This window comes from Tasmannia lanceolata, unplaced genomic scaffold (genome assembly GCF_043159265.1).
Source record: "Tasmannia lanceolata isolate RefF3 unplaced genomic scaffold, GAP_Taslan_0.1 ptg000023l, whole genome shotgun sequence".
Lineage (NCBI taxonomy): Eukaryota > Viridiplantae > Streptophyta > Magnoliopsida > Canellales > Winteraceae > Tasmannia > Tasmannia lanceolata.
In genome coordinates, this window is record NW_027518700.1 from 12,700,986 (window position 1) to 12,716,236 (window position 15,251).

Genomic DNA, 15,251 nt, shown 5'->3' on the forward strand with positions numbered 1-15,251 from the left:
TTGTAAAAAAATGTAAGAAATGTCAGAAGTTCGCCGTAACGGACCACCTCCCCGCAACATCCTTAGTCCCGATCCTAAGCCCAATTCCCTTCGCAATGTGGGGAATGGACAATTTGAGACCTTTCCCTCCAGCTAGCGGGCAAAGAAGGTTCGTAGTCGTTGCAATCGATTACTTCACAGAGTGGGTCGAAGCGGAGCCCTTGGCAAAAATCACTGAACAGAACATCACGAACTTCTTCTGGAAAGCGGTAGTTTGCCGATTTGGTATCCCCAAAATCCTCATCACCGATAACGGCAGACAGTTTGACAATGCCAAGTTCAAAAAATTCTGCGCAGACCTTGAGATAGAGCAGAGGTTCACATCGGTAGCCCATCCCCAAACTAACGGGCAAACCGAAGTAATCAATCGTATCCTACTGCAAGGAATAAGAAAGCAATTGGACGACCACGAGGGGCGATGGGTCGACGAATTGTATCATGTTCTCTAGGCATATCGAACGACAGCAAGAACCGCGACAGAAGAAACACCCTTCAATCTAACCTTCGGAACGGAGGCGCTGATTCCAGTAGAGATCGGTGCTCCCACCCTTAGAAACGAGCACTTCAATGAGCATCTCAACCCAGAAGGATTAAGGAGTAATCTGGACCTACTGGAAGAAGCAAGAGAAAGGGCGGGAATCAGGATGGCAGCATACCAGCAGAGGGTAGCCAGGACCCACGATACTATGGTCAAGGAAAGGCTACACCGGGTAGGAGACCTGGTGTTAAGAAGAACCGCTATCTCACTGCCCACAAAGGTGGGGAAGCTCGCCCCAAATTGGGAAGGCCCGTACAAAGTAGCACGGATCATCAGGACAGGGACCTACTGGCTGGAAACACTGGACGGCCAAACGCTCCCCCATGCCTGGAATTCCAAGAACCTCAGGAGGTTCCACCAGTAAGAAAGAAGAGGAAGTTGGTGTAATTGACCCAGTTGTGTAGTCGGTGTAATTGACCCAGTTGTGTAATCAGTTTTTGTTTTTACAATGAGAATGAACGCTCAAATCTTCACTTACATACGGACAAACTCATCGTATAAACGGTTGGAGGACGGCTGATGTAAGGTCGTCCGCAAATCTAGCCGGACCCTATATGACGCAACGTTTGAGGGAATCCAAAAAATCCCAAGTTGTAGCTTGTATGGATCAGCTCGCCAACCCAATGGACGAACTCATCGTATAAACGGTTGGAGGACGGCCGATGTAAGGTCGTCCGCAAATCTAGCCGAACCCTATATGACGCAACGTTTGAGGGAATCCAAAAAATCCCAAGTTGTAGCTCGTATGGATCAGCTTGTCCACCCAATGGACGAACTCATTGTATAAACGGTTGGAGGACGACCGATGTAAGGTCGTCTGCAAATCTAGCCGAACCCTATATGACGCAACGTTTGAGGAATCCAAAAAATCCCAAGTTGTAGCTCGTATGGATCAGCTCGTCCACCCAATGGACGAACTCATCGTATCAATGGTTGGAGGACGGCCAACGTAAGGTTGTCCGCAAATCTAGCTGAACCCTCTAAATCGCTGGTAATGCACAGCCATGAGAAAGGATGAACTAAGAATCAACCAAATTAATGACACAGGTCATTTTCATTGACGATCTGAAAAGATACATAGTGGGCTTCTAGGCCAAGTTACAAAAACAAAATTACAGCCCGGCAGTACAACTCAGGCATCAAGGTCATGAATAACAGGAGCAGGGCCAGTGCGGGTCGGAGAGATCGGCAAGTCCTGGCCAACCTCCTGGGCACCATCAGTACGAGCCGGAGAGTTTACCAAAGCAGCCTCCTCTTCACCACCTTCATCCCCAGAAATGAAGACATCGTCAATAAGGAATCCAAGATCATTATACTTCTCCTCCACCTTCCGTTTGCAATCGTTAAAACCTTGCTCATAAGCAAGGGTGCTAAATTGTACATGGCTTCCTTGTACTCTTGCAATGCCTTGAACCGGTCTAAGGCCTCGGCTACTACCCGGGCCTCCTGGTCCCCTTTGCTCTTTAACTTTGCCTCGGCTTCTTCAGCTCGCAGCAGGAGGTCTCCCGAATTGTCCTTCCTTCTCGCGGACTACCTTCTCGGTCTCTGCCTTAAGGTCATCGCGAAGCTTCTTGATCATTTCATCCCGAGCCCGAACGTCGGCTTCAAGATTCTCCTTCTTTGACTCCAAAGAAGCAACATTGTTGTTTAGATCGGTGATGGTCTCACCGACCAAAAAAGATTGGTCCATCAAAGAACCACCGTAGACCATTGCCTGAACAGTTCAAAAAGGTCAAAGGCCGAGCAAAAGATCTGTACGTAGAAAAACAAGCAAACCGAACCACAACTTACACTGTACATAGAAGAGGCCCATCCTCTTCGAAGAAGGTCCACGGGCTGATGTTTCACCATGGCGATATACTGCGGAAGGCGAACCTTGGCAACAATTTCATAGGCAACGTAAGTATCCCTGACGCCGGTGTCCATCTTATTGACATTCCAGTCCGGCTCGAACACCTCATTAAACTCTCCAGCTGGACGGGACGACTTGCCCCCAGGAGCGGGCTGAGCCAGTACGGCTGTGTCGCCCCTACTAGGGGAAGTTCGAGCTCCAGATCCTATCTGGGACTCGCGCAAAGCCCTTATGGCCGCCGGTGACTTCCCAGCTGTGGTAGGTCGTGGGGGCACCTCTATACGAGGAATCTGGACTGGGGTGTTACGCGGATTTAGCCTCGCAGGTAGCGTGGCAGACGAGGAGGCCGCGCCTCTCTTTCTTTTCTGTAAAGCTCTCTTCATGCTGGCCTGATCAGCAGCATCCATCTCTGCCAACAAAAAAAGAACCATGTGAGAAAGAAAACAAGGAATTTAAACAGAGAAATTTCTTAAGTCACAGCTCGGCCTATGGGCACTCACGTTCTTCGGCAAACGAGCCCCACACCGACCCACTGGCTAAAATACATCCAGCCATACTCCTTATGCCTCTTCAAAGAGACACACCGGCGGAACAAGGTGATCGTGGGATTTACACCTCTTCGTTTCATAACAAAAATGAAACCGACGAGCACGCACCAGGAGTTCGGGACTACCTAGGTTAGGGCAAGACTATAGTAATTCAAGACCTCTATAATGAAGGGATGGACGGGGAATCTAAAACCACCCTTCAAGGTCTCTGTGTACACACTAACATCGAGCAAATGCGAACTCGCTCGCTCCGCAGACCGGGAAGGGCTTAGCTGGAGTTCCCAAGGGATGTGAAACTCCTCCCTAATGGACTCTAAATCAATAAACTTCAGCAAGCTACGCTCAAGATCAGCGACGACCCTATTTGCCTCAGATGCGGCTATTATGGCCTCGGCTCTTATCATATGGGGGCCCTCCCGCTCATCTAAGACCGAGGCCTCCCCCGGGAAATCGGCCCGTACTTCACCAGCGACACGCCCCCTAGTGGACGAAGGAGATCCAAGGTCGGAAGACATAAAAAGGAAGAAAAACCAATTCAAAACATGCACGGTGATAACCTACAAGTGGAGAATACCTACTCGGAAAAGGAGAAAAACGGGGTTTTCCGATCCTGAAAACAGAAAATGCCGAACTCCCAAAGGCACCCGAATGAAAAACCTTGGGTAGAAATACAAGGTAAAGGTGAAAAATGTTGATTCACCTTAGCCTTATATAAGCGGTGGGTGAAAATCATGGCCATAACCACACCCTCTCGATCCTGCAAATCGGCGCCACCCACGTGTCACGATTGGATTCCCTGGCTCCAAACCGCCATAAACTCTGCTCTCATCACAAGTACCCCGGGACGAAGACGAGTCCGGCCAAAAGAGCTCGTCATGAAGCCACTGTTGAAGGATGTCCCAAAAAGGAGCTCGTCGGAAAAATCAGCCGAGCCTTGTATTTTGCAACGTTGAAAGGATTTCAGAAAAATCCTAAGTTGTAGCTCGTACAAAAGAGCCCGTACAGAAAACCTCGTACGGAAGACTAATGGTTGAAGGACGTCCCAAAAAGGAGCTCGTCGGAAAAATCAGCCGAGCCTCGTATTTTGCAACGTTGAAAGGATTTCAAAAAAATCCTAAGTTGTAGCTCGTACAAAAGAGCCCGTACAGAAGAACTCGTACGGAAGAGCTCGTCTGACGAACAACGGTTGAAGGACGTCCCAAAAAGGAGCCCGTCCGAAAAATCAGCCGAGCTTGGTATTTTGCAATGTTGAAAGGATTTCAAAAAAAATCCTAAGTTGTAGCTCGTACAAAAGAGCTCGTCTGATAGCTACGGTTGGAGGACGCCCAAATAATGAGCTCGTCTAAAAAATCGAATGAGCTCCCCAATTTGTGGCATCTCAAAAGAGCCCGGCCCAATGAGATCGTCCAATACTTGGAGGTTGTCTAATATCTCAAGCTCGTCTAAAAAATCGGATGAGCTCCCCAATTTGTGGCATTTCAAAAGAGCCCGGCCCAAGGAGGTCATCAAAGACCAAAAAAAAAAAAAAAACTACACTCCCCCAGACCTTAAAAAACGACCTGAAGGAGTGGAGGGCAACTGATGGGGATGAAAATAACCACCCAATCAGAGAGCTCCACATGTAAAAGAGCCCTCAGATGCCAAAAGGGCAAAAAAGTAATTCCCCGCATTCAACAAAAGACCCCTATAAGAAGCGGTATTTACGGCTCAAGGGCAGTGTGGTAATCATACCATAAGGGAAATTACGAATTAGCCCTAGCACACCCAACCACTATAAATAGGGGTAAAACCCAAAAGGTAAAGGACACGATTCCCAAGAACTTACTATTCCATTTGGGTTTTCTTTATCCGTTGTGGTCACTGACTTAAGTATCGAAGGGTCTTCGCGGAGGATACCCTCCGCATTTGTCTTTAACCGTTCTCTCGTGTGCAAGACAAAGGAGCGAGGACAGATCGAGACCGTCCATCCGCTTTTCACCTCCAGCTCAGCCATAACCAAATTTTGACCGCAACAGCTATCATTATGCATATACAATCCAAAAAATGAGGGTAGGTGTGGAATCATGACTCTCTAAAAGTGCACTATTAATCAGAGTCATGAACATCACATCAGTGGAACTCTTATACTATGGACCCATTAGATCAAATTGGTCTAGATCAATGGAACATGTGAACAAATAGAATGGAAAATAAGTTTTATGGTATATACACTGAATTGTGACACACTATACTAAATTTCTGTGTGTAAGTCAGAAAGACATTCCAATAGATCAGATGGTCTAGATCAATGTAGTATGTGAACAAATAGAATGGCAAAAACATTGTATAGAATATACAACGAATTTCCAAATACTATACACTGAATTTATTTGTATAAGCCAGAAATATATTCCAAGTAAGATCTCTTTACATTTCACTGACACTTATGAGGATAACCGAATTCGTTGAAAGTATGATGTGAAACAAAGGTTAATGATAGTTGACATGACCATGGATTTAAGATATGAGCCCCTTCCTTTTCCCAACATCTATCCCACAAAACCCTCTTGTCTTTTACACTCAAATGTGACTCCATCAACCCTCTTCATAAATCACATACAGTAAGGAAACAAATCTCATATATCTATGCATAAATGAAAAGAAAATCAAGTAATAATTAGTACCAAATAAGCAGAGTTTGTGAATGCTAGTGCCTTCAAACCCATTTTCTGGGGAACAGCTTAATGCCATCTATAGCTGCATGTTAAAAAATGGGAAAGAAACCAACCCACTTAAATAATTTGGGTTTGGCAGTATGCTAATAAGGTTTCGATAAAAGCTGCGCATTACTAAGAATTGAGACGAAACAAAATTTAGTCAGTAAACAGCCACTTCGAATGTGTATAAACTGAACATAAGTTTAATCGTATAGTGATTAATTTATCAGCTATAATCGAGCAGATCTAAAGCGTTGCAGGCAATATTGAGCGTCAATTTCTCAAGCAGTTTGCATGAACTATGAGGAAAAATTATATTTCATACAGGAAAACCAGATCACCATCCTAGAGCAAGATTCACATACAGGAATAAAATGTGCAATAACCACTTAGAGGGATATTATCATGAATTGAAGCACCCTCTAAGAAAAAATTAAATTATGTCGTTCAAGTAATCTTTTTAAATGCGTTAAAAGGTAAGAAAATTTTAAAAAAATTTCCCTTCCCAAACATTTCTAGGAAAATTCCTGCAATTGAAACCGGGCCTTGGGAAAGTTTTTGGGCAAACCCTCAATAGGTTTGTAAATAAAATGAGCTATTACGTAAAAATTAAATTAGGGTCATTCAAGTTATCTTTTTATGTGTGTAAAAAAGTAAGAAATTTTTTAAATTTTTATCCTTTCCAAACATTTCTAGGAAATTCCTGCAATTGAAATTGGGCCTTGGGAAAACGCATGCAATCCAAATACTCAGCCATGGGAAAACACAAACAGCTAGAAGTAGATCAAAATTCATCCATTTGAAAGAAGCATATAGAATATTCTTTTAAAGAGAAAATTATGTTGAGTGCCTAAATTTAGGAAAATTATTATAAATCCACGTGAAATGCCTATTGAGGAAGAAAATAAAAGGAATGAAAGATTATAAATGAGAGAGAGAGAGAGAGAGAGAGAGAGAGATGGCTACTTTGCAGCTAAAGGGAGGGTGCTTTTCCATGATTTCCAAAATTGAATAGGGAGATGGGACAAGTGGTGGGCCCGAAAAGGGCTCCAAGGGCTAAAAGAAAGTGGTGGACCTAAAGGAATAAATGGGGATAAAAGGAAAAATAAGTGAGGGATAAGTGGTGGGCCCGAAAAGGGCTCCAAGGGCTAAAAGAAAGTGGTGGACCCCCCTAAAGGAATAAATGGGGATAAAAGGAACAATAAGTGAGGTTAAGTGATACTGGGTCATTGGTAATAAGTAAATAAAGTGGGCCATGGGATTGATGCGGGCATCCGCCACACCTAAGAATAGGATTAATAAAACATGAATCATGACTCAAAATAAAGCCTAAATATAATAAAAAACACAAGATCTGTCCATGAACAAATAAATCCTAATGACGGATCACATCACTTAATCTCGTACTATTATGAGTATGATAGGGCCCACTATCTACATTATTCTCCCATGGTTAGAGAGAATTTTCCTGAAATTCAAGTCGTTTGAATCTAGTGGCTCATTCTACCATTGATCCATCCCCACTCATGGATTGACTCCATATCTCCAAGTCTATCATGGTTTTTACCCTGGTCGCAACCTCGAACTCTATCATGATAAGATCCCAATCTTTATATCATTTTGAGCTTGATCACGACCTCCATCTCATTTATGATTTTGACTGGGTCTCCAACTCTCCTCAAAGTTGAAGGGTTGATGTCAATGATCGTCCCAGAATTATATTGTTTTTTGCTGAATTCCTTACAAACAATACGATTTGCGTGAGTTTTTCAAGCTTCTGGTTAATCTCTACCACTGCTTGCTCAACTTGCTGATCTTGTTCAAAAATCAGTCTAGGTATTCTCCTCGGTGGCATCACGGCTTCTCAAATAACTTCTCGAATATGAACTTGCGCTCAACTACTAGATGCAAATTGATCAGAATGAATCCTCCAACTGCGTTAGAGATGCAAGAAAACAAAGAAAGGATAGATGCAATCACATTATATAGAAGTACAAAAGAGAGCTACAGGGAAAAATCAACTTAAAGATGGGGTATACCTTCACTCCCACCACCCACCCGAAGCATGGAGAATGCACGCCCAAAGAAAAGAGAACCCACTCTTCAAATTTAATAATTCTCAAACATGAAAGCCAAACCTCCTAGAAAACTGTTAAAACACCTATACATGACTAAAAATCCCTGAAGTCTGCTATAAAATCCTAGCCTTTAAATAAATCTTTTCTCAGATGTAACGACTCCTAAATAGAATTAGAGACAAAGTAGTACTCCAAATTGGAAACCTAAAAATATTATTCACATTTTTGTAAAGAGGATCCACTTTTCAAATTCAATAATTCTCAGACAGCAAAACTAAACCTCCTAAAAAATTCTCTTAAAACAACTATACATGACTCAAAAACCCAAAAAGTCTACTACAAATCCGTAGCCATTCATCGTCTTTTAATCCCATCCATTTAAACCTTTAAATAAATCCTTTCTTAGACCTAATGACTCCTTAATATAATTAGAGAGAAAATTCTACTCGACATGGGAAACAACTACACCTAAAAATATTATTCATGTTTTTTTAAAGGAGAGATAGTAGATTGGCAGATTCTAAAGGGTTTTTGAGACAAGTGATTCTATCAGCAAAGGGAACCGAAAATCTTCCTGGAAAGGAAGGCGGGCCCATTTAGGAACAAGAAAATTACATCTTGATTTGAATCACGATGAAACAATGCATCAATGAGTGGTTAGTTTGATAAGTTCATTGAATTCTTTTTTTTAGGGAAGCGCATCAGATTTTCTGTTTCTTGAAAAATGGAAGAAAAAACCAAGATGGATAGGGCTCAATTTCACATCATTAATTTCATAATACATCAATAAGAGCTCTTGTTTGTGAGATTTTTGGGTATGACGGGCCCTTGATCTCCATCAATTTCATATTGACGTTTAGTTCATTGAAATGATGCATGTAAATCCCTATATTTTCTCTAGGGCCAAAAGCATGTTATTAATGATTTTATGATTGTACGTTTTTATGAAAATGCGTATATGCTTATAGTATTCTAGGAATCCAACTTTTTTATATTTCCATTGTGGATATCTTCCGAGCTAACATTCTCTTTTATTTTTTCCACATACTGGTCAGATGCAATAGAAAGAATGGACAAAGTACAACCCACATTCTGGAGACAATGGAAATCAAAATTAGAAGAGCAAAAAAGGTTAGCCGATCAGGCAATGGAGCTGGAGCAAATAATCCCGGGGGTGGAAACCACACGTTTTCTATCTGGAGATCGCAGGTACATTGAAAGTGTCGTTTCCTCCTTTATTGATTCGGCAAAGCTGGAAAAGAAGTCCATTTTAAAGGAAGTGCTAAATCTAGCCAATGCCTATGGCTTGAACCGCAATGAGGTCTCTCTCTCTCTCTCTCTCTCTCCTTTGTATGTGTTTGTGTACCTACATATGTACATATAATGTGCACACACCCACACATATAATTCTGCTATACACACACGTATTTAGGGGCTGGTATAGTCATTCACTAATATTAGGCTTGTCACAAATAACTCCTAATATTTCAAAATATTGTGATTTTCTCAAATTTCAAGAAATATCAGGAGTCCATGACATTTTCATTTTCTATTATATATTGCAAAAAAATACCTTGTAATAATTTTGTGATTTTTTGTTTTTGTATTTTTTCTGAAGTTCATATTTTAATATTTTATTTTTTTTCACTTTTTTCCTGATATAACCCAAAAATAATAAATGTCATGAGATATACGTTTGATGTGAAAATCTCGAGACAAATAGTTGTCGCTATGTAGGCTGACACCCTTGTCAGTTTGTTCTATATGTAGAAAATAAAAACAAATCAAATAAGATAAATTGTACAAAGCCATTAAAAAAAAAAGATAAACTGTACAAAATGTCTAAATTTAGGATAGGATTGCCAAAACCAAGTTCATGTATATTTGGCCCATAAACTGCTCAAGGGAAATTCCAAATCATTGGTTACAACCACAGATGCTATATGAAGATTGGGTTTTGTCCATCATTTACCACCTACCCAAAATTTGGGTTCTTTCACCTTCTTCATGAAAATTTTCTAAAGGATTCATTGGCTGACCCCAACTAGTTTGGGACAAAGGCTTAGTTGAGTTGAATTTTGTTACCACCTATGATTCAGCCGACACTTCGAATTTATTGCCGACTCACACGTGTGTCCACACATGTCGACACTCCTTTGGACACTTTTACTTGTATTGCTGGAAGTGTTAGACTTAATGTGGGTGTGTGGACATATTTTTGTACCGTGTCAAGTGTGACATTCTGTTTTTTTATTGATTATTCTAATTACCTCATTTAGACAACTCGTATCCATGTTGAAACTGGACACACGAATCCATATCCACAAATCGTGTCCCCGTTTGTAAAGTTTGAGGGTTTGCCGTGTCCGACACCCCGTGTCCGTTTCGACACGCGACACTCGTGTCCGTATCCACAAATCATAGGTTACCACCTACGCAAAAGGTTGGTTCCTTCTAGCCATCACATCATCTGTGTAATGGTTGATTGGGCTGTTCACCTTCTGTTCACCTTTCTTGTTGGTTGTATCAGAACAGTGGATCTACTACACCTTACATGGCAATAAGCTTTCAGTTTCCATCAGTTCTGTTGTGAGTTAATGGAAGTCTGTACATGGATAGACATTTTGACCATGAACCATTCACAATGTGGCCTACTCATTGCTCTTAGGTGACAACATGTTGCATGTATGGCTAAGAAGCATCCAATAGGAAAATGACATTTTATTGACTTATATAGGATTCAGTCTTATATGTTTATATATGCTTATGAGATTGTTATTGACACCCGTAAGTTTAAAGTCTAAACATTTTCCACCATTTCAAAAAAAGAAAAAAGAAAACCCACCACCCACACAATTAATTTGAGCTATCAATTGACATGTCCCCATTGTTGTTATTTTGTAGTGTGCACACACAATTAATTTGAAATTTGAGCTATCAGTTGACATGCCCCCGTTGTTGTTATTTTGTAGGTGCTACTGCGTTTCATTGGTTCTGTTCTTGTTTCTGAGCTTTGGGAAAATGACGATATACAAGCAGAAATTTCAGATTATAAAGAGGAAATTCTAAGCTGTGCTGTGGGAATCATTAATATGATTTCATCAATTGTCTACCCTACAATTGACGGGTGTAACAAACAGCGTCTTGCTTACATATATAGCATACTCTCTGACTTCTACTCTCAATTGAAAGGAGCTGAAGAGCCAGAACTAAAAATACCCAACAATCCTCTAGAGTCATCTCAATTTTACAAGGTTCTCGAGCAAGAGTGCAGAAGAGTTTCTTTTATCAAAACATTGAACTTCAAAAATATTGCTGGATTAGGTGGTTTGAACTTTGAGCATTTCAACGATGAAGTTTACAATCAAATCCATGAATCCTGTGTCGATGCCCTAGCTAAAATGGTTGAGACCCTTGTTGGTATTTGTGAAGATTTGGAGGCCGGGGGTCTTATATCTTGGCAGGCTGTTTACAAACATCACGTTCAAAGTTTGTTGACAACTTTAGCAACTAGAATTAAAACAAAGCTCCATGACTTGAACCCTGACAATGTGAGTGCCTTTGTAAGTGAACTTGAGCAGAACTATGACTCTTGCAGGATTTATATTAGAGCCATGTCAGAAGCCGATATGTTGGATACTATGGGAAAGTACTATAAATTAAGTGTTCCTCACATTAGTAATGGAAATCCATCAAGTGAATCAGAATGGCTGGATTGTCTCCTCTTGGTTTTAAATTTCTGTGTCCGACTAACCGATGATATCCAGGAATTTGTATGCCATGAAAAAGCCGAAGAGAAACATAGCTTGTTTAATCCAGAAAGCCTATCAAAATGTCTGAAGGTTTTTAGAAAGTTGGTAGTAGAGGATCAAGTCTCAGCAAATCAGGGCTGGGCTACTGTCTCTACTTATGTCAAACTTGGGGTAATGGGTGGACTTACTGCAGACATTTCAACTTTCTGCAGAGCCATGGCTTTTTCTGGTTGTCGGTTTAGAGCCATTGCTGAGGTATTTTCTGAAGAAGTGGACAGCAGTGGAAATCCTGTTGGTACTCAGAGTCTCTCTCGTCTTTATTTGAGCATACTAGAGTTCGCATTGTTAGACTTGGGCGCTGATTCCAGTGACCATCACAGTTTACATCATTTACTCTCGTCGCTTAGAAAGTTGGAGGGCAATTTAGATGATTTGAAAGTGGTTAGGTTTGCGGTTTGGGGAAGGTTGAGTGAATTTTCTGGTAACATGCAATTGCAGAGTCACACACGGGTCTATATCTTGGAGCTTATGCAATGTATTGCAGGGAGAAACCTTGGAGGTCTTCCTACAGATATTTTATCTGATGTTCATCCATGGGAAGGTTGGGATGAGTCACAATGTACCGAAAGCCGTGAGACAGCTCAGGGTGGGGTGACACAACTAGATACTTCTAAGAGGTTTACTAATACTTTGGTTGCCCTTAAATCAACTCAAGTGGTCTCAACTATTTCACCCACCATAGAAATTACTCCTGATGATCTTATGACCCTTGACTCAGCAGTATCTTGTTTTCTGCGTTTATCTGAATTTGCTACCTCTGAACCACATTTTGACTCTCTGCGAGCCATTTTAGAAGAGTGGGAGGAGCTTTTTACTAGCACAAAAGACAAGAAGCTTTTTGCTAGCAATAATTTTAGTAGTGATGATTGGGACGAGGGATGGGAACACTTTAAGGACGAAGAAGACCCAGTTGAGAATGAACTGAAAAAAGTGGGACCCATTCCTGTACATCCCCTCCATTTATGTTGGATGGAGATTATCAAAAAGCTTGTGGGTCTGTCTCAATTTTCTGTTGTGATGAAATTGCTTGACAATTCATTGTCTAAGTCCAAAGGCGTCTTGCTGGCCGAGGATGATGCCCAGAGCTTGAGTCAGCTTATTATTGGGGTTGACTCCTTCATGGCTTTGAAAATAATATTGCTATTGCCTTATGAAGCTATTTTGTTCAAGTGCTTAGATTCGGTCGAGGCTAAATTAAAAATCGGAGGCTATTTGGATAAAATAAGCGGAGACTAGGAGCTTTTAGCTCTTATGTTATCATCAGGAGTTGTATCCACCATCGCCACTAATCCTGCCTACAGCTCCACTTTTTCTTATTTGAGCTATTCAGCAGGGCATCTCTCGCATCTATTCCACGAAAGTCAGTTATTTTTGCTGAAGCACGGAGAGACTAAAGGAAGTAGAACAGACACACATGGGTCCATTGTTTTTGGCAGAATTCTCTTTACGTGCTTCGTATCTGAGCTTCTGATTGCGAGACATTTCCTTTTAGCAGGTTTTCTTGTTTGCCAGTTCATGCACACACATGGGTCTCTTAGTCTCATCAATGTTGCGGAGGCTAGTCTTAGAAGGTACTTGGAAGGACAGGTCCGCATACAACAGAATGGTGAGCTAGGTCTTTCAGAGATGGATTCGTATAGATCCTTAGTAAACACTATTTCCAGCTTAAGAGTTAAGTTGGGAACTTTGCTTCAAGCCGCTCTGTCAACCCTTCCAATTAATGGGAAATGAGGTGGTACTTTATTCTCTTTTGGTTGCAAGATGATGCTGTTTGTGGAAAATAGTCCAATATTTAGATTGAAACTCATTGAGAGTACCTTTAAGAACTCTGAGCTTACATGTACATATCAGAATTGGCTGATAAAACACCAGCCCCGCCATCAGAGAATCATACTACCCAAAACGGATTGCCAATTATGAGTAGCTCATGTATGTGCCCGTCCAGGCCGTGCTCTGCCCATTGGTAATATGTTTTTTTTTTCATTTCAGTTCATAGTAGATGATTTTTTATTCTTTTTCTTTTCATCTTTGGCTTGATATTAATATCCATTTGCCAATCTTCCTCTGGTGCTAGTGCTAGTGCCCTGCTAGCACTCCGGAGTGTCAATGGATCCCCTTTGGATTGGATCGGCCTATGTCTTGATCGGACCCTTTAGGATCTCTTACCATTCGGATCCTTTCTGGGTTACTACCTTTTTTTTTTCTTTTTTTGTATCGGACCGTTTTTTATTTTTATTATTTTCGGATCCTTCTTTTTTTAATCCAGGTTACTATCCATTTTGAATTGGACTGTCCATTGCTATGTATTGGGTCCTACTTATGTGGTACACATGAGAGAGAGAGAGAGAGAGAGAGAGAGAGATTGTTGTTTGTAGAGTAGGGTTTTTAAATATTATGAAAATGCCCCCATGAAGGGTGGTTTTAATGCATTGATGCCCTTCGGATCTAGGACGGTCCATCAGAGTGAGTTTGTAGATATGTGTGGTTCACAATGGGAAATATTTTTAGAACCTCAGGATATGGATTGAATAGACATCGGTTGGATCCAGATGTGGCTGTTGTGCGCAAATCCTGTCCATTAATGTTCTGATATCTGGATCCATCAGATTGGCAATCGAGACCATTGATCTTATGGGCCGCCATAAAATATTGTTAATAATACTTATAAAATATTGTCCCATTTGAAATTTTAGATACAAAGCATTGCCTAATATAAACAAGGTTATAGAGTTGGGGGTCATTTTCTTAAATTTCAATATATTTGGAGATCTGTTAACTCTGAGGAATTGAGGCTGATCAATTAGGCCAGTTTGGATACCCACAAGATTTGGATTTGGATTTCGCACATTTGCACTTGAGATTTGGAATTGGATCAGATCCTTAGATTTCCAAATCAGCTACAGAAAAAAAATCCAATTTCCAAATCTATTCTGCAAGACATTATTTGTAAATCAATTTTGTGGCAATTACCTTCACCCACGCAGCTCCTCGACCTTGCTGCAGCAGCAGCAACGAGACACTCCTCCCTCTACCTCTCTCTCTCTCTCACTCCTCTCTCTACCTCTCTCTCTCTCTCTCTCACATTAGGATGGTTGATGTATTTTGTATCCAAAACTCAAATCCAAATCCAAATCCAAATACAAAAACATGAGTTATACACGTGGCCTTAGCGCAGTCCAGGAGTACAAAAGGAAAATGATAAGCGATGGGAGAAACCAAGAATGTGCCGTGTACAAAACAAATTTGGAAAACTTTCCAAATGGGACCTACAAAAAGGTGGAATTTCCAACGGGAGCCACCATTTTTCAACGTTATAAGGTAGGGTCAAAATACGGAATATGATGAAATTAGATGACCAAAATGCCCCTAGGTTAATTTTCGTTCCTTTTTTAAAAAGAAAAGGAGCTCTATACGTTAAACATGTTTTGATGTTGTGATGTGTAAATGAATTGGTCAATCAGGTTTTGATATGTGAATAGAAGTTATGTACATTTTGTTAGTGTATTTTCAAAATAAAATAGCTTTTGAAAAGTGTTTTCAGATAAAATTGCCTTTGTTTTGTAAAAGTGGTTGCTTTTAGAAAAAAGAGTAAAGTAGCTTTGAAAAGATAGTCCTACATCTCCGTTAGGCAAAAGTAAGAGAGGTTTATATAGCTTTTCTCACTTCTCTCTATTACTTTAATGCACAA

General features: G+C 40.9%; 1 protein-coding gene across 1 annotated transcript in view; it reads left to right on the forward strand.

Moving 5' to 3' along the window:
• Positions 1 to 13,360, forward strand: part of LOC143855674 (MAG2-interacting protein 2-like) — a 61,631-nt gene extending 48,271 nt beyond the window's left edge. The window contains exons 10-11 of the mRNA XM_077365740.1: positions 8,807 to 9,072; positions 10,724 to 13,360. Of these exons, the coding sequence (XP_077221855.1) occupies positions 8,807 to 9,072; positions 10,724 to 12,799 (2,342 nt within the window). The 3' untranslated portion in view covers positions 12,800 to 13,360. The remainder of the gene's footprint in view (positions 1 to 8,806; positions 9,073 to 10,723) is intronic.
• Positions 13,361 to 15,251: the final 1,891 nt, after the last annotated feature.